The sequence below is a fragment of the Paecilomyces variotii genome, assembly GCF_004022145.1.
Source record: "Paecilomyces variotii strain CBS 101075 chromosome Unknown C8Q69scaffold_20, whole genome shotgun sequence".
Lineage (NCBI taxonomy): Eukaryota > Fungi > Ascomycota > Eurotiomycetes > Eurotiales > Thermoascaceae > Paecilomyces > Paecilomyces variotii.
Genome location: NW_021167159.1, coordinates 81570 through 103921, shown reverse-complemented (window position 1 = coordinate 103921; position 22352 = coordinate 81570). Strand labels below are relative to the sequence as shown.

Genomic DNA, 22352 nt, shown 5'->3' with positions numbered 1-22352 from the left:
ATTCATTTGCTCCATTTTTATATAGCATCTTACCTAACTTCAATCGTACCAGATCGCATTCATACCGAATCCCTTTTCAGGGATATCCACGCGCGCAACACGTGCGAGATGTTCGTCGCGGAAGCGGTAAATCTCAACAAATCCATCCTGGTCATCAGTCAGGGCTAACCATTCATCGCTCCAGTCACAGGGGCTGACGGCGTTCGAGTGCCCTCCGCTGTTGGGAGTTGGGTTGATGAAGAGTTGGCGCTCAATGTTGCCGGCTGGTCCTAGCTTGAATGCACTGATGTAACCTGTGATGTCGAATGAGTTGCCACGGGTGGTGGCGAAGAGATACTTTCCACTGTGAGATGTGAAGACGACATCGGCGCGGTATTTGTTTCGTGGAGGTAGTCCTGGGGTGGTCAGTCAAAACTACTCTGTTCCATCGCGTTCGTAGTTGATATTAGCGGGAGGGGACGGGAGGTAGTACCTGGAGGAATCAGGGGATATGTGAGACGCGTGAAGACAGGAACATGTCTATGTTCATCAATCACGTAGACGCCGAGACGATTTCCAGCCTCCATCAAGACATAAAGATACGCTCCACTGGGGTGCATAGCCACCCACCGCGGGTGATCGTCAGGTGAGGGAGCATCGATACAATCGACGAGAGTCAGACGACCATCTTCTTCCTTCTTGTGCGTCCAGATCTTGTTTGCGCGGAGATCCGCCGAGTAGAGGTAGGTTTCGGTGGGATCGAAGACCATCCCGTGGACGCCGGAGTTGGGCGCATATTCATAGTTCTGGATGTTACGCTCAATGGCCCCGTTGGCGTCGACGGAGAACACGTTGCCGTAACCGGCATAATCGTAGAAGGGGTTTCCGTAAACATTGTATGGTGGTTTCTTCGCCGCCAGGACGAAGATAGCTCTGGTGTTTGTGTCTGCTCGGGATGCGGATGCTAGACAAGACACAAGAGGTGAGCCTAGGGAAAGTCGTGGAATAATTGGATTTCTTCAGGGAAGCACGTACGATGACCTCCTAGAGGTTGAGATGTAGTGTGGATGATATCAGTGGCACTTTGAACTGCGAAGCTGGACCATTTCTTCATCGCAGCGCCGTATATATTTTTCTTGGCGTGCTAGCAACGGGTTTTGTGAGATCGGGAGTCGCAAAGCATCTCGGGAGACTCACGTCGAACGTCAACCACGAGATGGGTTCGTCTTCTGGGATTGCGGTCTTCTTGACCAACGTGAGCGTTAGAGCCTCATCGTCGAACTCGACTGTGTAGATTCGCCCTGGAGGCGTCCAGGTGCCGACCATAAGACGATGGCGCATTGTGTAACAGGCGGGGTTGTAATCTACCAAGTGAGGAGTGTTAAAAGGAAAAGGAATTGAAGAACTTCTATTTCATCTCTCTGGGCGAGATTGAGAATAAAAGGATTCCCAATTTTTGTTGGAAAAATTTCTCCATTTCCATCTTCTGCCTTGTCGTCTTCATCCCGACGTTGAATCCCGAGTCTCGACCCGTGTTGTTCCTGGCACGCGGGGAAGAGGCGGGGTGTAGTGGATTCGGCAGTCTCGCACGGTCGATCAAAACAGTCATAACTGACGCCGTTCAACCGCTTTGGTTTACCGTTGGGCATGCATGTTCCGGTGGTATATGTACCATAGATAGTTTTATTGTTGTCATGTTGCATGCGGGTGTCTATTCTCGCCTGCTATGAATGCCGGGCCTTTACGAAGAGCCCTAGCCTGATTTGCCTATCATCTCACAGTGCACCTCTACATCGCGACCCGGCAACATAGTTAAGTTACCTATCGGCTTATCCTAACACCTACACTTCAATGATTTAACAGGTAGTGGTCGATCTAAACGGGTTGGCGAGATCCCAACAAGCGTGCCGTCAGATAATGGCACTACTACCTAAACTAGCAGCGGAAAAGATCTTTCCCGGCTAGATACTTTCTCCGGTCTCAGGATACTTTCCCCATGGGGATTTATTTCTTAGATTCCATTAAATAATGTGCGACTGAAAATGTGTGTGAGGCCAACGTGTGTTGGAAGTCTGTGTCGAAAGAGTCAAGTGCAGGCGAGAAAGGAAGAACGAGGCGCTCTTCAGTGGCAGAGGGCGGACGTGGACGTCTGCCATAGCCGCGACGTCGATCCGGTATATAGATGAGATATCGTGCATCTGATGCAATTAACGCATCCGGTAGCAGATTTTCTCATGGAGTATGGCATTCCCAGCAGCGTTGTATAATGTCAGAGCGGCTGTAGATATAGTGCGAGTATCTTTTAGTGCTCTTATGACAGATCTATAGCTGTCGGAATGATTGTAGATAATTCAAGATACCTTTGACAGACCTCATGTGATACAGTTCAGAGAGGTCTTAACAACTGCACGAATTTATCCTGTTTGATAGTTTCAGATCGTGCCATACGTCTCTGAAGCTTCAGGCACTTCGTTACTCTGCTGCTCTACGGACAGTTACACAAAGCTTTATTTCGAGTACTTTAAGCTGATGACTAGTGTATTATATTCCTGACTTCCCTCTATACTAAATGGTAAAGAATCTCCGAGAAGCTGCTGAATAGTATAACCGGTTATAATAATCTCGGTATGAGTGCCGAGTTAATATATGGATTACAAAGACCCAGACAGAGTAGTTTCAGATAGCAATGTATCGATCATAATGTAGAAGCAGACATAGTACATACATAAGGTTTCCTGGGAACATGTTCCCTTCAGCTAGTATTTATTTGAACGTACTGCAGTGTAAAGTGAAGTTTAGGATCCGTAAGCGATGAAAAGCCTGGCCCTATTAAGTCTGGATTTAGAGTGAGCGCCGCCATCGTTTATAGCTTCCCAGTAAAACAATAGTTAGCTCGGCGTTTTCCGATAAGTCATGGGCATGCTCCTTCACTTCAAGCCACTCCCAACGCTAGTAAGATTGGCCGTACTAGATTCATTACGCCTAACGCTTCACCAACTCCGTACTATGATATATTAGAGCTTAGTAGAGCTGCCTAGTGCTGCTGACTGCCCATTCGCTCGATGTCACCAGATATAAAGCTTTTTGCAATAGAGCTTGATCATTCTAATCGTACCAACGAGCCGACGAGCAACCGTAATATCGACTCTCTTAGAACTGATAAAACTCCTCTAATAGTTAAATCTGCAAGACCAACACCGAGACCATGAAAAAAGCTCGTTCGACTATGATCATATACGGAGCTGATCCCATTGAGACCTATCGCTCGACACGGATTCCTCCTCGTAGGCAAAGAGCTCTCGAGAAAAAACCCAAGAGCGCGACTATAATCCACTACTTGAGTGTTCGCATTAAAAAGAGTGTATCGAGGATGCTAAACGATCTGAACGGCCCCCAAAGATTACAAAGGATATAGAGCAAGATGTCTGCCTCTGCTTAGCGGATTTTGCGCAAATAGGGACTTTCAGACTTACTAACGAAATAAACGTCGTAGGTTACAGTTTGCCCTAGATCATAAACTACCTAACACTCGGATACTTGAGGATTGGAAAAACATGATCTGGAGCGACTAGGGAATAGCTTCATCTATCACTAATAAAGGAAGTTATTAGCATCTAGGGCATAAGACGGAATAGTGCCAAGCTTACTAGCGTTGGCAATTTTTTTTTTTTGATGCACTATGTATTAAGACTCAAGAGTCAAGACTCAAGAGCCAAGAGTAAGCTGCACTATTCATCTCGCCGCTAATGAAATAGACTTTCGTAGACGCCGCTAGACAAGCTATATTATCTAATCTGATACGCCAGATCTAATCTGATAAGGTCGGTAGCCTAGTTATTGAAGCCGAGTGGCGTAACTATACGCGTTTGTTGGGGCCGATACGAGTCATGAAGATGAGAAGCGAGAAGGGCAAAGAAAAGGAAAGAAAGAGAAAATTCGGTCTACTCCTCATCTTCATTCTTCGGCTGGTATCCAATACGGAGGTGATGGACGAATATTCCGTAACCCTTGGATGAGATTGTAAATGCATTGATAATTTCCCAAGAACCACTCAGTTGCGACTACTCGTAACACCTCAGTCCCAATGTCGTACGCGAAAAACCGCGGCAGCGATCCAGGAAAGCTATGGGAAGCGATACCACTCTATCTCGGGCGACCCGCCCCCAATGCATGCTAGATGCTCTCCACTAAGTTGCGAGTAAAGTTTTCTGATGCGATTTTTCACACACTAGATCTCTAAAGATCGATATGGCCAGATCACCTTCAGGCGGAGTGTTCTGGATTTGCCTTAATTGTGAAAGAGTCCAACTTGGAAATGTCTTAAGAAGCCTCGTGTCGCTGATAGCATGGATTCTGATTTAGTATTTTCATTCAGCATAGTCCTTCTATCAGAGCCAGAGTGGAGGGACACTTCCCAAACTGAAGATGTTGTCCATGTTGAAGAGGGTCTTTCCAGCTGCGGATTCTGCTTCTCCAGGTCCTACTGGAGACCATGAACTCGCAACCGCGGACACTTTAACGAAGACAGAATCAAAGTTGCCAGCTGAAAAAGTCGACGACGCCGTTAATGACCAGCTCCCTGACGAGTCAGCCCAAAACGGAGTAACACAAGCCGAAGCTATCACCTTATCATGGACAAAGACATCTTTGGGAGCAGCGTATATCTTGTGAGTCCAGATGTGATAGCCGTAGAGAGGGAAAACGCTGACTATTGCAAAATAGAATGTTTCTCTTATACTTTGTTAATGCTTTTCAGTCCTCAATCACTAGCAACTTGTCGGCCTACGTGACCAGCGGATTCGAGTCGCACTCCCTAATTCCAGTGATCTATGTCGTATCCAGCGTCATGTCAGCAGCAACCTATATGCCTGTCGCGAAAATACTGAACCTCTGGGACCGCTCTCTTGGATTCCTCCTCATGGCAGTCTTCGCCACTGTGGGATTGATATTGTCTGCTACCTGCACGGGCATCGCAACCTACTGCGCATCGCAGGTAAGTCCATTGCACTTTTCGCCTATAGTACTGTACAAATCACTTATGTCCACAAAAAAGGTATTCTACAGTGTTGGATTTTCCGGTATGATCTTTTGCGTCGACGTCATCACAGCAGACACGTCGACGCTGCGCGATCGAGGTCTTGCGTATGCATTCACTTCCTCGCCTTATATCATCACAGCATACGCAGGTTCTGCTGCTTCCCAGCATTTCTACGAAACCAACTGGCGTTGGGCATACGGCTGTTTCGCTATTGTCCTTCCTGTTGTTGCATTGCCAATGTTTGGTCTCTTGCAGTATAATCGCTACAAGGCGAAGAAGAAGGGGCTCCTGCGTAAGAAAGAAGCGAGCGGTAGATCTCTAATGCAAAGTATCATATTTTATACTATCGAGTTTGACAGTAAGTTGTAACCCTCGCTGAACGACTTCGTGCTAACACTTGCAGTCCTGGGTGTGTTCCTTCTGACCGCTGGACTGGTCCTTTTCCTACTTCCCTTCACCATCGCTGGATCTACTGCCGACGATTGGAGGTCTGGCTCGATCATTACGATGCTTGTGATTGGCATCGTGTGCTTGATCGCCTTTGCTTTGGCAGAGCGCTTCCTTGCTCCAGTGCCCTTTCTTCCATGGAAATTATTGGTCTCCAGAACGGTTCTTGGTGCTTGTCTCATAGATGTCTGTTACCAGATCGCATACTACTGCTGGGCCGACTACTTCACCTCCTATCTGCAGGTCGTGTACGGAACAAGTATCGAAGTTGCAGGATACATAAGCAGCATCTTCGACGTGGTTTCTGGAGTCTGGCTTTTAGTTGTGGGAGTTCTGATCAAGAAAACAGGCCGTTTCCGATGGTTACTTTGGGGAGCAGTACCTCTCTACATGCTTGGAGTCGGCTTGATGATCTATTTTCGCAACCCTGACCGGTCTGTTGGCTATACGATCATGTGCCAGGTATTCATTGCGTTTGCTGGCGGTACTATGATTATCTGCCAACAAGTTGCCGTCCTAGCCGCATCAGATCACAATCATGCTGCTTCATCCCTCGCATTCCTTAATTGCTTTGGCTCTATGGGAGGCGCGATTGGAAGTAGTATCTCAGGTGCTATCTGGACGCACACTTTGCCTGCAGCATTGAAGCGTCTACTTCCTGAGTCCGCCAAGGCTGACTGGGAAACAATCTATGACTCGCTTGAATCGCAGCTGAGTTACCCAAGTGGCGAAGAGACTCGACACGCCATTTCCCTTGCTTATGCAGAGGCACAGAGCAAGATGTTGATTGCTGGGACTGCGATTATGGCTCTTTCCCTTATTTGGATGTTCGTGATCAGGGACATCAAGCTTACTAAAGAGACACAGACCAAGGGTGTCTTGTTCTAGTCACTCTCTCCCTCCTTATTCTTCTTCTTCTTCTTCTTCTTCTTCTTCTCTCTCTCTCTCTCTCTCTTTATTTATTTTTTATTTTTATTTTTATTTTTTTGCGCTACGGTACAATGGAACATAGCCATGAGCTATGAAACCCAGAATGATGGAAGCATTTGAGGAAACGGGGAGTTAGTCATCTTCGTCAACATTTAGTTATTTGAGTTGTCCCAAATACCTGTCTATCGTTGCTTTACAAGAAATTCATTTGGATGTCACGCTATTTCAGCATTGCACCTGCTTGAAGATGCTTGAATTTCCAACAAGTTTGCACCTACATTTTTGGCATTCATTGATGGTATCCGATACAACACAACCGAGCAGGTGCTTAAAAGATGTATTAGAGTTACCTGGCAGAGAGGAATATCCGGACATTAAATAATAGTTTCGTCTCCCAGGGAAAACGCTCAGCCCTAAGATCTTTCATAGGAGTTGCGATTGGTGATCTCTGATTACTAATTTGCTAGCCACAAACACACAATGTTAAAACGTGAAACGGGTAAGTATTATTGCGCAGACGCGCTTGCAACTTCAACCCCGGAAAATAAATCCGAAATACACTTACCTATCTTGATTCACTGCTATAACTTTGGCAGAACTGGCAATAGTAACTCGTTAACTAACGGCTGTTCACTACTTATCTATAACTAACTAATAATACTTACTGGGCCTTCTATGGAACCACGTAGACTGCGGGGAGTTCTAGCGATCTGGTTTGATCGTCTGGCCTACCAACCTCCTTCCTGCCCGCCGATCTGATGCCCCTGATCTGATCTAAGAAGTACCGTTGCAAAAGCTATCCTTGGGACAGAAACGGCCCGCTCCGCTAGCCAGAGCCAATCCATCCATTTCATAGGTTAGCTGAGAAACAGACACAAAAAGAATCCGATCCATTGTGTGGTCTTGAGCTCATGAGATTCGGAGGAAGGATTTTCACTGGCTGACGAGGCTTATTCACCGTTTTCTGAATAGAGCTGCTAGTTTATGATGGGTTGTGCAATGCCGCTGGTCAGCAAAGTGCTACGAATCTGTATTCTGCCCTCTGAAACGTGGTTCTCTAGTATCTACCCTATCTTCAAATGAACCCTTCTTCTCAGTTATTCTATGCTCGAGTTGTAGTAACTATGTTTAGGGAGGAGCAAGTGGAGCCAGCAAAGCCATCATGTCTGCATAATCTGTTGCCCTATGTGGGCGCTAGGTTCGGCAATCTTGCAGGCTTCCTCGTCAGTCGGTTCGTTTCATCTCTACTTTGAAGCTATCTAAGGGAGATCGTCTTATGAGATGGCTATCTACAGTTCACTAACGCAGCGTAGTGCCCTTAGACTTTCAGTTTGTGCCCCGCATGTTTTGTGGCTGGCTGACATTTATACCACGTTCCAATTTTTTATACGCGGCTCGTCCCCACCAAATCGGGCCAGAGACTATAACTATAACACGCTTTTGGATTGTAGCGGAGTGGTGAAGAACAGCCTTGTCTGGTCAATGTCTTTCAATTACCACTTTTGTGTCCTCAGTTTAAGCACTTGGGTATTGAATTGAAGGTATGCTCACTTCTCGATGTTAAACTTGATCACTGCAAACAGTTCTTGATCTCTTAGGTTCGTGTTTTTCTATCTGGTCAATAAACACAAACCTATCGATGGATAATGTTTTCTCTGCTGTACTCAATTGGGTGCTGGAATTAGAATTCAGCCCGCCACAGCTAGGTTATCCATCCTTGAAAACTTTTATCGACATGAACCTCCGCACCACAATTTTGAACCAGTTATTGTGATTCCCCAAATCTTTAGGAATTCTCTGACGTGAACAAAAACAAAATGAGTCACACGGTGGCACAGATCCTTTCCTATTTCTACACTGATAATGAAGCTAGCATCGCAAATGCTATCCTTTCACGTGGCATCGGAGCTGTACATAAATAGTGGTAGATTTCTCCTGCCGGGAACGTCTTTAGATTTTACTCAAGAACACCGCATCATTCTTCCAATCCACTCAGACTCAAATCTCTCAAAAAATGGGTTATTTCAACGCAGAGGAAAAACAGGGACTGGAGGTCGCACTCGGGCCTTTCGGGACGGGAATATATTACATTGGTTGATAAGTAACGGCATATATAATTTAGCACAAACTAACGTTTGTCAGTTAATTCCGTGGTACCCGCAGACCACCCCGAGTGGCGACAGGGCGAAGCACTCAGAGGCTGGTCTTTGGCTATTAACAAAGACGACGACCTCATTTTCATGCGCACCGGAGGCTACCACTGGGGATACCTATGGAATAACAGTGCTCCCGGGGGAGCCCGTTTTGTCCCATCCGGCATTGCAGTGAAGTCGCGCGAATCCGATGCCTTGTTCGACGTCCTGGAGCTCGTACCGGGCCCTGAATGCGACAGAAGTCAGATGATTGAATATGCTAGACGCTGGAGCGGTTATGAAGTGACCGGTGACGAGAAGGAATACTATATGTTACTGATTTTAGCGGCCAAGCGACGTGAAGGAATGGGTGTCTAGACAGTTTCAACAAGTGAAGCCTAGAAATACTTGGTCGGATGAAGCGTACGTTTAGACGAGTAGTACTGGAGATCTATCCAAGATGATTGCCTTTTAAGTAAACCTGCAAGATAGATATAGCGGTGATTGGTTCCATGATGTCTATGTGTCGCTGAGTTTGCTTGCTACTTTATCAAAGCTAGACATATCAGGCTTAGAGAAATTGTAGAGTAACTGCCAAGCATGGCGCATAAAAATTGTCATACGGGAGATGCGGTGTTATGATATGAGAATATTTTTGAACGAGATAGACAGCTTTATTGCCCGCCCTACCAGAGGACGCACAGGAGCTACGAGGCGTATGATATTTCTAGCGAACGACCTATCAGATGCTTGCTCTCACTGAAATTCTGGCTCTTTTTACCTTTTTGTCGACGGAGAAGGCGGGGGGAGGGGATAATGCTGAGAAAAACTCCTCGATAGCCATCACCGATGGGTCCAACGATGCAGAGGATGAGTATTCTGTTAAGGGGGTATACGCGCAGCTCAGCATTAACGCTGAATGGACCATCCCGGTATCTAGAATGGGTGGTCTTTTCTTTTTGAAGAGAGACAGAGCCTTCCTGGGTCTCGGGATCTGCAGCTGAGAGAAACTAGTTCTTGATGATACTTCTATAACCACACTAGGATACAAATTCAATAACTTGCACCCTATAGAGGATGCTGTTACATTTCGATTCTCTAGTTAGTACTATAGCACCAGCTAAGAAAGAGCTCTCTTGCCGCTGATTCTTTATATTCCTGCATTAGGGCCTATTATAACCTCCCTAGAACTGCCAGAAGGTCCGAAGCGAGGTTTCTGTTCATCCCTACCACCGTGCCTCGTGTTAGGAAGAGAGGATAGAAGAGTCAACAAATCATTGAACAAGCTAAGGTCTAACAAGAGGGCTGGAGGATCTAATATATACAGTAGGATCATGTGAGTAGCGGCCACAAACAAACACCTCGAATATCGGGTTCCACGACAACGGCGACCATGAATACACGAAAGAAGGCCAAGATTCAGATCGTTCTCGCTGGTAATTAAACGCCTATCTGAATCTGCGTGAATTAGGCGTGTGTAACTGGAGTTATTCCCCTTTTTACGGCCACATCGATCGAGTTGATCCATCTACTTTCCACCCACCGCTATAGCATTTCGCCGACGATATAATCCAACCCAGGGCGATCGTGCTCAAATATTTGCCGTGTGCTGAAATACCAATTTCCGAAAAATTACTCCTCAGTTTTTTTTTTTTTTTTCTTTTTTTCTTTTTTTTTTTTGGCTATGCAGTTAAGGGCATCAAACGGATCTATGACGCCTTTGTTCACCACCATAATATTCATCCATAGAACATGCTTGTTGTATCTAGTACAAGGATTGTATAGGTTGGTTTAATATTGCGATTATTAAACCGAACTTATCAAGAATTAAAGATTCTGGTTTGTATAGCTTCCTTTACTTAAACATCATTGCAATAACTAACAAAAACAACTATCAGAATAACGACAAGAAACAGGGTCTTTTAGTTACCTAACTATCTTACCTAAATGTCGGAAATAGCCTTCGGCACTATCCTATTTTGCACTAATATTAAATACGCACCGCCGAAAGCAAGCATAAGACCCTTAGTCGGGATTTTCTTTATATGCTCTCACTCAGAGGCTCATGGGCCAAAAATGATAAAGATGCTTGGTTAAGAATCAAATCCAGGAGACGCTCTATCTAGCTATTCAGTGTGCGCTAATCTAACCCTAAAGGGGGAAAGGTGTAGGCGACCTATTATAGCACCAAGGGGCCTAAAATATGCTGACTAAGATTTCTTGATTTAATATAATTCCTAACCGACCTGATTACTCGCCCAACCTAATTACCTCAAACACTTAGATAAAATACTGTCTGATTTTACTACCTAAATAGCAGCATAATTTAATAATATTTTATTGCTATATTAATTAAGATATCTAACTCTAATATAGCCCCTAATATTATAATTTAAATATATTAGTAATGCCCGCTAGTATAGCTATATAATTAAATTATTTAATCTTTTTATAGTGCTAGTAAGAGCTTTACTAATTTTATTATTTCTCTATATAAAAGCTTAACCTTCTTTAATATTTAAACCCTATATAGTACCTATTTAATAATTAGATTATTACTTTTTTTGCTAGAGTTCTTTATTAGCTAAATATAGATTTTAATTCTTATATACTATAAAGATTTTTTTGCTTATTAAGTATTTATATTATTAAATAAAATAATCTAGAACTAGCTAATTAGTAAATAAAAGATTTTAGATTTATCTTCTAAATAAGCCTTAAAACATAATCTTATATTTTTTTAAATCTTTATAATTCTATAATATTTTAGATAAGGAGATTATAAAAGCAATTAACTAGCTTCTTAATAATATAGGAATAGTTAATTAAATAATAAACTATCTAAGCACTTCTTTTAAGTTAAAAAGGATTAAACTAGTTGCTTTAAATCTGCTTTTAATAATATTTAAAATAAATATTTAAGTATAAGCTCTAGAATAAATACTTAGGAAGTTAAGCTTATTAATATAATTAAACCCCTAATAATACTTATCTTAAACTAAGTAATTATATACTCCTTTTAAAGGCCTAAAGCAGTTAATATCTAGAGATTAATAGAAAGCTAATAAATATAGTAGTATATAGACTAAAATAATATTATATTTACTATATATCTTATTAAATTCTAGGATTAAATAACTGCTATTGTTGTGGGAAGACGTATTAAGACTTAGCATAGAGTCTTTAAGCGAGTAGGTATTGAGAAGGAGGAGAAGAGTATTCGACTTCGGAGCTCAGAGTAGAGTTAGAGGAGAAGCTCTGGCTGCGAACTGACATAGTAAACCAATAATAATCTGATGCTGAACTGATACTGAATAATAATAGAAAGGTAAAGCTGATTATTTCATTCTGAATAACTGAGAAGGTGTGTTTCTCCTGTCCTCTACTGCTTTGCTTATAGACTTTTTAAAGACTTTAAGCAGAAGTATATGACCTCTTAACTAATTATATTCTTTACGCTGATTCTCCCCGCTATACTATACTTATCTAGAATAAGAAGTAAATATTATTTAGTCTTTTAATAAGCTATCTAAAATATAAAAACCTTTTTAAGCTAATATAATTTAATTTAGTCTATAGTCTAATTATTATCGCTAACTTTAATTCTTTAGTCTTTTAATATATTAAGATCCTTATATTAGCCTTAAATATAGGTTTTGCCTTTAAAAATAATATATAGTAGTATTACCCAGCCTATAGAGTTAATATATTTAATTAATATAACCTATTTATAATTGCCTAGTTAGATAATTTAATACTTTCTATAATATTTAGCTTATATTACTACTTTAGTAGTAGTAATAAAGCTTATTATATATCTAGTTTTATTAAAATTATAAATATCTTTATTTATAATCTTATATTTTATTCTAGTTATTTAAATAATATTAAAATAGGGTTTAATAATCTTTAGATCTTTATATTTAGTTTACTAATAGAAATATTATCTAAAATAAACACTTTTTAATTTAAGGCAATATTTAATAAATATAAATACCTAGTTCTTCTCTAATTAAACCCTACTATCTCAATCTATAAAAAAATTACCTATCTCTTAGATTTATGCAGGCTAAGAATTTAATCCCTATAAATCTATAAATAATATCTATTATATAAGTAATTTCTACTATATTTTATTTAATTTAAATATATTATTAGAGATATTATAATAAAATTAATATTTTTAAAGTTTTATCTAAAGGGTTATATAAGAAATATTAAAAATTAATACTGCCTTTTATATAGAGAGAATTTAATCTTTTTTTAAAGCTTTAATTGCTAATAAGACCCTCCCCTCCTACTCAATATGATTTTTCAATAAAATAGGCTTTTTTAGTGGCATAGTAGGTGGTTAAATAAAACTGATTTAATAATTGCGAAAGAAGCTCGTGAGGTGATTAGGTCGGGCGGGTAATTAGGTCGGTCGGGAATTACGTTAACTAACTAGGCCTTCAGCTCGACCAAACAAATCCTCAATAGGGTGGAAATTTGGCGAACAAGGCCGCAGGTACGGCAATTCAGCTCCAGCGTCAGCACATGAGGCCTTGATCCAGTCTGAATAATGGAAATATACGTTGTCCATAATAAGCACGGATTTTGGCTCCGGCTACCTTCTCCGGGCCGCCGTAGGATACCTAACTAGTATTCTTCTTTTACTCCTTTACTAAAGAGTTAATTGGCTACCTATTTATCTATTTTATTTCATTTCATAAGTGCGTTTATATTTTGGCAATAAAAAACTAACGGATACAAACAACATTTTGGCCGCAAGGGGCAACCCGTCCACCGTACTTAATATCACGGCGGGAAGTGCGGCCAGTCAAGCGAGCAGGACGATGAGAAGCAAGTCAATCCATCACGTTGTACCTACTGGGAGTTCTGATTCGAAGAGAGCAGGAAACCCGTTGCGGAGATTCTACTCGCCGGGCCAAGGCGTTAAATATGGTATCACCTATTGTGGTAGTTCGACCCACGTGCGCTGTGCTTAGTTTGCTTAAGCTTGCTTGGCAGTTCGTGATACATTCGAATGTCACCACGGATGGCTTCCATACAACCCTAATAATTGATTCTGCACAACGTCTTGCGTGCTTTTCCATGTCAGGGACAGACGGCTCAGTAGCTACTACCGTTCTACCTACGGAAGATTCCCGACATGTTGTTCCCGCCATTTCCGGGTAGTTGAGCAATCTAGCAATCGCTCTGCAGGAACCTATCCCGTGCACTGTTCTGACAGTCGACAAAGAAATAGGAGTCGCTTATTCCCGACTGATATGCCGACTTGATACTGGCGGCATGAGCCGACATCTCATACCGAGGCCCCGCAATATCGGAAGTTGAGGCATCAGGCCTTGATTGTCTTCCCACGTGGTGGAGTACCAACCGTCACAGTACCCGTCCTAAATGAGCTCCAGTATACAAGCCAGTGTGGCACTCATCTCTATGAGTGAATATTATTTCGCTGAATCGAAGGTAGAGTGACACAAGTTTAGCAAAATTCTTTACTATTAACCATGCTATGATTGTCTGTGGACATGCAGCACCGAAATCCTAGATATTCTTGCAATTAGGACCCGAGAGTACAGACCCCAGGGTCTATGAGATTAGCTCTGTGGAGACTGCGGAGCTAAGGGAGCATCTCAACTTTGCACGCCCCGCCGGACTCTGGAATTGCTCTAGAATCTGTGGCGTGCGTATACTTGGTCGGAAAGAACGGTTTCTCCCCAGAAACCTAGGAACCTCCCTTGTCGATACAGAAAAGTCATAGTAATCTGCGGGACGCGTCCGCACATGGAGATATGCTCGCTCTGACAGGTCGACCTCTAAGCGTTTGGTATATTAGATTTGTGACTGAGGTGAGTGGTCAACTGCCAAAGCTTGCCATTCCAGGGACGCGGAATATTTACTTGGCAGCGCTGGCTCCAGATCTGAGAGAGCACTAGCGCGGGCAACTGAATCACTGGGTAATTCCTATCGTCTTTAATCGGAGCTATGTACTAATGAAGCTGCTCCCTTAAAGCATGACAAGCGGGTAAGGGTAGAATGGCATACGTCTTGCCTGTCCATTGACCTATCATTTACTCTACATTGTCAACGCCCGTGGGATTCTAGATCGACAAAAGCAATTCCTGTGATAGATGCAGTGCCATTATTATGACTTGCTACACTGGAGGGCAGGACTGCACTGCAACACGGGATCGGCCAGCTCACAGCCACAACGGCGGGACGTCTCGGTAAATCAGCCGAGTACTTAGTCGTGATCACTCTAGATCGGTCTAACACAATCGGCATGTCATCAATTCATTCCCCTCGTGCACATGGATATCCATCTGATTGGAGAGCTGTTTCTACTTAATACTCCGCCGGCTGCTCGGATCTTGAAAGCAAGCTTCATCGAGGTATCCACACGCGGAGCTGCTTCTATGCGGTGCTATACAGCTTCCTCTTGAGGAAATTTTGGCCCATGCGGGTGTTGGCACCGCTAAGTCAGATCGATGAAGCCAGAAAGGGGCAATAACGCTGGAGGACAGACTTGAGTATAAAACGAGCTGACTCCGCCCGTCGACAAGGTCTTCTTCTTTTTCGTGCAGCAGCATCGTGTCAATTCAAGGCTATTACATTTGCCTCTCGTACAGTTCTGCTCAAGATGCATCCTAGTGCTCTCCTGGGTCTTTTGACCTTCGCCGCGGTGGCCACGGCTGTCCCTGCTCGCCCCGAACATGCCCAATCCACCAGTAACCTCAAGGACAAGATCAAGAATGTCGTCGTCCTTATTATGGAGAACCGTTCTGTTGACAACCTGCTGGGCGGTCAGACCATCAAGGGCCTGGAGAACCCGATCCAGAATGGCCCATTCTGCAACCCCTATAATCTGACCAACCCCGCCGAAGGAATCGTCTGCAGTGCTGCTAAGGACTACGACTCTATTAGCGACGACCCGGACCATGCAGTATACGGGAACAACCTGGAATTTTTCGGTTCGTTCACTCCTGACAACAGTGCCATTGCATCCGGCAAGTTGAAGCCCAACCAGAAGGGTTTTGTCCACGAGCAGATTCGTGTATATGGTTCCTCAGCAAACAAGACAGAGCTAGCCACTCAGGTGCTCAACTACTACACCGAGGAACAGGTTCCTGTCCTTACTGCCCTGGTGCAGAACTTTGTTACGTTCAACCACTGGCACTCCGACGTCCCTGGGGTATGTGCAATCGGATCATCCTCCTGTTGATATGTCCGAGTTTTGCTGACATCTCGACAGCCCACAAACCCTAACCGTGCTTATGTGGTCTCTGGAACCTCTTATGGCCACGGTACAAATGATGCTGCCTTCGACCAGAGCGTTCACGGCTTCCCCCAGAGGTCCATCTTCCAGCAGCTGAACGAGACCGGCCACACCTGGAAGAACTACTATGACCCTGCCGGTGGTACTGGCCCTGACGCCGCCTTCTTTAACTGGACTTACAACAGTGGCAACTACGACAACATTGAGCCCATTGCCAACTTCTACACTGATGCCGCCGCGGGCAAGCTCCCCGAGTTCACCTACATCAACCCCTCTTGCTGCGGTGTTGGCACCAACTCTATGCACCCGTCTGGCCTGATCTCTGACGGTGAGGCCCTGCTGAAGAAAGTCTACGAGTCTCTGCTTGCCTCGCCTCAGTGGAACAACACCCTGTTCTTCATTTCTTTCGATGAGACCGGTGGCTTCCACGACCACGTGCCCCCGCCATTGGCTCCCGCTCCCGACAACCTTAGCTACACCACCAGCACTCCCGATGGCAAGGAATACACCCTGCCATTCAACCGTGTCGGTGGCCGTGTCCCTACCTTCCTGATCTCCAACTGGGTCGAAAAGGCCTACGTTGAGCAGCAGGCCAAGAACTCGGAGGGCAAGACCGTTTCTTACTCCGCCTCCTCCCTTCTGCGCACTCTGGGTGACCTGTGGGACTTCGAGCCCTTCACTCCTCGCGTTGCGTATGCTCCCTCGTTCGGCCATCTGATTCAGAAAACCGCCCGTACTGATCTTCCTAAAACCTTGCCCGCTGCCGAAGCCTTCAAGAACTAGATGGGGAAGGTGGGCCTCTTGAGAACGAGATCTAGACTATCCTGCGTCACGAGTTCCAAATGTTGATATACATGATATACGTGATGAAAATACTCTAGATTCACAAAATGAACATACGGCTGATGATGGACTCTGGTATCATTCCTAGAAACATAACTAGAACTACTTATGATTTGTTAACTTACTTCATTGTACATTTCTCATAGAGGGCTTGCCACAAGACATGTGAAAACATCCTTATAGCTTGGATTGGAACCCTGTGTCAGCCCCCAGGAAGATCTTTCTATCCATAGCAGACTCCTGCTTCCAATCCCGGGATCCAGAGATCTGATCGGTAGGAAGAGCCTTTGAAGTGACCCACCTGGATGCGACAGCCGTAGCGATTTCATCGTTATCCGAGCAGGCGTCATACATCAGTAAACAAGAGCAGACGATAGCCTCCAGATGATCGAGAAGCTCCCTGCCTCTCCAGAGAAGCTCCGATCTGTCACGGCCCGATGTCACGGCAAGCAGAATATGAAGCCTCTTCTCAGCGGTTCCACATTCATCGGCGAACCTGTGTCGGCATGTTGCTAGGATCTCTCTGACCCAGCTCCCCAGGACTGTCTCGAGAACTCGTCCGCCCTCCAGGCGTTGGTCCGTGATAACCCGCACTACGTCCTCAGCCATGACGCTTACTGTGCCCTCCCATATTGGATTGACAAGGATATCACGAAATATCTTCGCGATGTTTAAGAGTCCCCCATCTTCATTGTTCTCACAATAGCCGACACCGCCCAGACATTCCATGCAGTTACGAAGACTTTCCACCGCAGCGACGCTAACGCGCGCCTTCATAACGGGGAGGATCAACCGAAGGAGTCGCATGGCTTTGGTACGGTCTTGTGGAATTAAACCAGCAGCTTTCGTCTTCCGAGCCACCGCGTCCCAGTCTTGTTCTATGACGCCTTGCAAGGCTACGCCGAAGAAGGTGAAATGCAACGCTGCCCAGTACTTGACTGTCTCGCCGGCCATCCATCGGACATGCTGTTGGTTATCTCGAAGGAGAATTCCCTGGGTCTTGCGAGTTCTTGTAAATCCCCGACATAGGGACAAAGATCTACCCCAGCCTGCAGTAGAAGAACTGGCGGTGTATAGACGGGTCATGTTGAGGATGGTCGCGATTTCTTTCACACCTCTGCCTTCTTCTCCGATCAACCAGCCCCGGACTCCGTTCAATTCCAGCTCCGCGGTGGGGAGGGATCTTGTCCCGATCTTGTTCTTCAGCCGCTGGATCCGAATACCATTCAGCTCGGTGCCGTTTGTATGTGCTCCTGCGCGCCGTCGTAGGGGAACATAGAATAAAGACAGGCCTTTGCCCGTTTGGGCCAGGAGGAGTGCCATATCTGAGTCTGTCGCGCTACTGAACCACTTAAAGCCGTCGATCTGCCATGGTCCTAGTGGCAATTCATGGGCGTCATGAGCCTTCCCTAGTTCTGCAGCTCTGGTCAATTCCTCAGTAGTTAACCGTCGCGCGACTGTCTCTGTCCCTCGTACATCGCTACCGCCAGTTCTCTCCGTCATCCACTGACCCGCTGTCCAGGCGATAGTAGTATCCCGCGAAATTAATCTCCGGTACGATTCCCGAAGTACTGTTCCACGTCCGGGCTGATCGCCATCAGGGTCTTTGAGATGAGAGGCCAGTAGCTTTGCTGCACCGTCCGTCATCGACGCCGGACATCCTGTCATCGCAGCACTACTGGCCCAGACATGATTCAATGCGAATTGATGCACCCGTCGATTGCAGACATTGTTGTTCTCTTCGTATCCCACCGTGACAAGCCCCTCCTCCTGGCCAATGGCTTTGAGAGTCCTCCAACCTTCTCCGGTCCAGAGTGGATCGACGCGATTTTCCTCGCCGAATGTGGTGAGGGGTCGCAGAGTGGGAGTGTTTAATTCTGCATCGGTAGCTAGACGAAGAACTGACGGATCCAGGGCACGGCGAGCAAGTCTGTGAATGGAAGCGCGTACATGAGCAGAATTACGAGGTAGATAGAGCTCGATGATTCTAGCGAACGCGACATCATCGGATGGAAGACGCGAGCTCTGTTCTGGAGATTGAGTTGACTCGAATGTATACGCTGGATGTACTGTTGGCATGGGTTGGAAGAATCCGTCAGTAGACGAAGATGGCTTCATCCTGTTAGTGGTGGTAGTGCTTGTCATCAGATGTGGATAGATATCAAAAACAACAACGATTGAATCACATATAATCACCAGAATGGTCGGAGCAGATCAGTAAACATACTACATTGAGCAGATGCTTCTATATTGTCGCCAAGCTCAGGATCCCCGCATAATAGATCCTGAGGAACCTCGGCCTGTCGGATAAGCTGCGCAACCTAAAATCGTACAGTAGTTATATCACTGTCTACCTACAGAATCAACGCACACGACTGTTTTCATTATTGAAGATGCCGCATTGGCGTAGATAGCAGATACTTGTCATTATCATTAGCTTGATCTTCACGAATGCGCATCTGATACTTCTATAGGCGAGCGATACTGCGAAAGTCGGTGATCGCACTAGGCGATGCAGTCACTCGCGAGTCTCGTGAGTTTGCGTTCCAGCTCAGCGACTTGGATGCGTCGAAAAAAGCTTTTCATGTGCAATCTCTCGGTCGATTGATCGGGTGATGGCCTAGAATGATAAATGCTGCTGTTCTCTGTCTGCAGACATTGTCGATCGCTTCATCGTGGAGATGCTGACCCCGCCTTGCAATCGTTTCTGTGCTGCCTCTTTTTCACATTGTGAGGCCGTCGATAATTATATCCTTGGGCTTTTTTCGCCGACAAAGAGTGTATTCATTCGGAGGAGTATCGTATATCTCGCTCTCACAGACACTAGATATCACGATGATCATCTCACACTTGGACAGAAGAGCGGATTTTGCCCGGAGTTAAATGGTTATCTACGACCACAGCTGACAAATCTCCCAGCAAGAGGAACGAACCAGTTAACTTCACCAGTTCGCTATGCTTGATAATATTTCTTATCCACAGAGAGACAGAATTCGACCGCTCGATTTTAGGCGGAAAATGGAGGCCTGTCCATGGCTAGAATCTAGAGGATCCGCTTCCCGACCAACACGATTCTGATTAATGGGTTGCGCCATGATGTCAACGGTTATTTTATTATTATATGATAGAACGCTCTCGCCGCAGGGTCCCTTGAACTAGAGCATTCAGAAGCCAGATAGGAATCGTGACTATAGACCGTCCCATACCATAATGGCCGTCAAAGAATATGCCATTCCGAAAGGGTCTCGCATCCTCGTTACTGGTGCAAATGGCTACCTCGCTTCCAATGTAGTCGACCTTCTATTGGAACTGGGTTACATTGTCCGTGGAACCGTCCGATCGGAGAAGCCATGGCTCGACCGTCTATTTGAGAACAAGTATGGGAAGGGCAAGTTTGAGAGTGTTGTCGTGGAGGCGATGGAGAAAGAAGGCGCCTTTGACTCGGCCATCCAGGGTGTGGCCGGAGTAGTGCATGTTGTATGTGTTTCATGGCTGGTCGATTCTCGTACCAACGCGATGGCTGATGGAAACTAGGCATCTGATACTTCAATGCAATCGGACCCCAACGCCGTCATCCCCAAGGTCGTTGGAGGCGCGATCAACGCCCTCAAGGCGGCGGCCAAGGAGCCGTCGGTAAAGCGTGTCGTGCTGACCTCGTCCTCCTCGGCAGCTCTGATCCCGCAACCAAACGCGGAGGGCATTGTGGTGACTGAGGGTGAGTATTAATCTTCACTGAGTCCGTTCGGAATTCTGTATCTAACAATAATCCTAGATACTTGGAACGACGCGGCTGTGAAGATGGCCTGGGATGAGTCTATCCCTGCGGAGCAGAAAGCATACCCCGTATACGCAGCTTCGAAGACGGAAGCAGAACGCCAATCATGGAACTGGGTTAAGGAAAACAAGCCTGGATTCGTCTTCAACACTATACTGCCCAATATGAATGTAAGTATTCCGACTATGTTGTTTGCGGCTGGATATTAAACCGTCTTCGATAGTACGGCAGGATTCTGGCTCCTGAAATCAGCGGATCCACCATGGGATGGACACGCAACCTCTTTAACGGAGACGATTCTGTCATGAAACTGCTTCCTCCCCGTAAGTTTCGTTGCCCTGGCGTATCTTTTGTCCGCACTGCTAACGGTATTCATATCATCCACAGAGTGGTTCGTTGATGTGGAAGACACTGCACGTCTCCATGTGATTGCTCTCCTTGACCCTGATGTCAAGTCAGAACGTCTGTTTGCCTTTGCTGCGCCGCAGAACTGGACGGATGTCATTGGCATCCTCCGAAAGCTTCGTCCGCAGAGGAAGCTCCCCGATCCTCCTGAGAATGAAGGACGGGATTTGAGCGACATCCGGCCATCTAAGAGAGCGGAGCAACTGATCCGCGACTTCTTTGGACGACCCGGATGGACCAGTCTGGAAGACAGTCTCGCCGCGGGAATCAAGGACATCCAGTAGTCGTCCCATGTGGCCGTATGTCCACCAGAAACGTGTGTTCGTCACTATATACTGCAGAGGAAGACTATTCCTTTCCCATAAATGTAATCAACAATTACAATGAATCCATATACCGCGACAAAAAGTTGAATAATAGCTTTAAGGACCGATTAAAAGAACAAGGCATCCATAAGAGACCAGTTGACACATGTCACAGGGATGATGTTTTGACTTGGGGGAGTGGATCTCGCACCGTATATTGAAATCATAAACTAATTGGTCCCCATTTGGTAGAATATTCGCTATGCAGAAGGCTCAGTCCTTCCCCTTCCCAAATGAAGCTTGACGCAGAGATTTTTCCAAAGCTGCACGCGGATCAGAAGGCGTATCAAACGTACGCCATGCCACATAACCATCCGGTCGAACAAGCGATGCTCCTTTTGATGATATGCCAAAGGCATCACGGAACGCTGTCAAATCCTCAGGCTGCACATCCACACCGATATGCACGTGCTTAATACTTAGTTGCAACGCCTGTCGCGCCTGCTCCATATATTTACTCCAGGCATCCGATTCGGACAGGAGAATCCATTCGTGCTGGAAGAGATCGAGCGTTGATATACGCTCTCCTTGTCGTGTTAGCCATAGGTGCGGCGCGCGAGTTCCCGGGTGACCTGTCCACCGTTCTGGACGCATAGGAGGTGGACGATCTCCGGGTGCGTCGAGAACTGCATCTGATCGGTATAATTGACCGAATTGCATCGCGTCGTTGTCAATTGGTGGCTGGTTGCTGGCATCAGGATTCTTGAGATGAGCCTTGAAATCTCGCCGAGCGAACATTTATCTCAATCAAGCTATTGGTTGTTGTTCGGTGTCATAAGTGTAACAGCTCTGCAGCTAACGTAAGAAAGCTTCCTCGCTAGATCATGACCATTCGCGCTGTGGCCTCCTCGGTTGGGATGTGAGCTGCGTCACCGGCGAGGAATATACTTCCGGCGCACCTGGCGTTTGCTTTGTACGCCGACATAATTTTATATCAGCATTAATATTCTCTAGGCAGGGCTGCTGCCCGGAAGAAACCCTTTCGGTCCCAACAAAGGCATACATTCTGATAGTATAAGAATTATCCCCGTCGAGAAATTTGATGTTAAGTAGCGACATCCTACGAAGGGATTCCAAGGAGCCGAATGATATCCCCGAGCCCAGAAGAGCTGATATTAACTTTTAAGACATATGTCGATCAAGTAATGCGAAACTAACA

The 22352-nt window shown here is 45.5% G+C and overlaps 5 protein-coding genes across 5 annotated transcripts; 3 read left to right on the top strand and 2 right to left on the bottom strand.

Annotated features, from left to right (window-relative positions):
• Nucleotides 1–39: 39 nt before the first annotated feature.
• C8Q69DRAFT_409595 (carboxy-cis,cis-muconate cyclase) lies at nt 40–1320 on the bottom strand (the record flags this gene model as incomplete). The annotated part of the gene is made up of 4 exons (XM_028628253.1): nt 40–395; nt 473–943; nt 1015–1123; nt 1177–1320. 4 exons carry the CDS (start codon nt 1318–1320, stop codon nt 40–42), a joined length of 1080 nt encoding a protein of 359 aa, XP_028481099.1.
• A 2944-nt stretch (nt 1321–4264) lies between these two features.
• On the top strand, nt 4265–6813 carry C8Q69DRAFT_482617 (putative siderophore transporter). The gene is made up of 4 exons (XM_028631663.1): nt 4265–4646; nt 4702–4972; nt 5033–5375; nt 5421–6813. Exons 1-4 carry the CDS (start codon nt 4405–4407, stop codon nt 6350–6352), a joined length of 1788 nt encoding a protein of 595 aa, XP_028481098.1. The 5' UTR covers nt 4265–4404; the 3' UTR covers nt 6353–6813.
• Nucleotides 6814–14992: 8179 nt separating this feature from the next.
• Nucleotides 14993–16707, top strand: C8Q69DRAFT_185351 (phosphoesterase). The gene is made up of 2 exons (XM_028625917.1): nt 14993–15721; nt 15782–16707. The coding sequence occupies exons 1-2, from the start codon at nt 15170–15172 to the stop codon at nt 16586–16588; spliced, it is 1359 nt and encodes a 452-aa protein (XP_028481097.1). The 5' UTR covers nt 14993–15169; the 3' UTR covers nt 16589–16707.
• A 3151-nt stretch (nt 16708–19858) lies between these two features.
• C8Q69DRAFT_489074 (hypothetical protein) lies at nt 19859–21112 on the top strand (the record flags this gene model as incomplete). The annotated part of the gene is made up of 5 exons (XM_028632095.1): nt 19859–20125; nt 20183–20363; nt 20421–20593; nt 20647–20746; nt 20811–21112. The coding sequence occupies 5 exons, from the start codon at nt 19859–19861 to the stop codon at nt 21110–21112; spliced, it is 1023 nt and encodes a 340-aa protein (XP_028481096.1).
• C8Q69DRAFT_185388 (hypothetical protein) lies at nt 20962–22328 on the bottom strand. The gene is made up of 2 exons (XM_028625918.1): nt 21345–22328; nt 20962–21176 (listed from the first exon to the last, which is right to left on the bottom strand). Exon 1 carries the CDS (start codon nt 21929–21931, stop codon nt 21407–21409), a length of 525 nt encoding a protein of 174 aa, XP_028481095.1. The 5' UTR covers nt 21932–22328; the 3' UTR covers nt 20962–21176; nt 21345–21406.
• Nucleotides 22329–22352: the final 24 nt, after the last annotated feature.

Excerpts from the sequence above, each read along its gene's own strand:
- C8Q69DRAFT_482617 (XM_028631663.1), top strand. The coding sequence starts at position 4,405 with ATGTTGTCCATGTTGAAGAGGGTCTTTCCAGCTGCGGATTCTGCTTCT. Across the intron at positions 4,647-4,701 it reads TTGGGAGCAGCGTATATCTT|AATGTTTCTCTTATACTTTG; the intron begins GTGAGTCCAGAT and ends ATTGCAAAATAG. Across the intron at positions 5,376-5,420 it reads TTATACTATCGAGTTTGACA|TCCTGGGTGTGTTCCTTCTG; the intron begins GTAAGTTGTAAC and ends TAACACTTGCAG.
- C8Q69DRAFT_185351 (XM_028625917.1), top strand. The coding sequence starts at position 15,170 with ATGCATCCTAGTGCTCTCCTGGGTCTTTTGACCTTCGCCGCGGTGGCC. Across the intron at positions 15,722-15,781 it reads GGCACTCCGACGTCCCTGGG|CCCACAAACCCTAACCGTGC; the intron begins GTATGTGCAATC and ends ACATCTCGACAG.
- C8Q69DRAFT_185388 (XM_028625918.1), bottom strand. The coding sequence starts at position 21,931 with ATGTTCGCTCGGCGAGATTTCAAGGCTCATCTCAAGAATCCTGATGCC.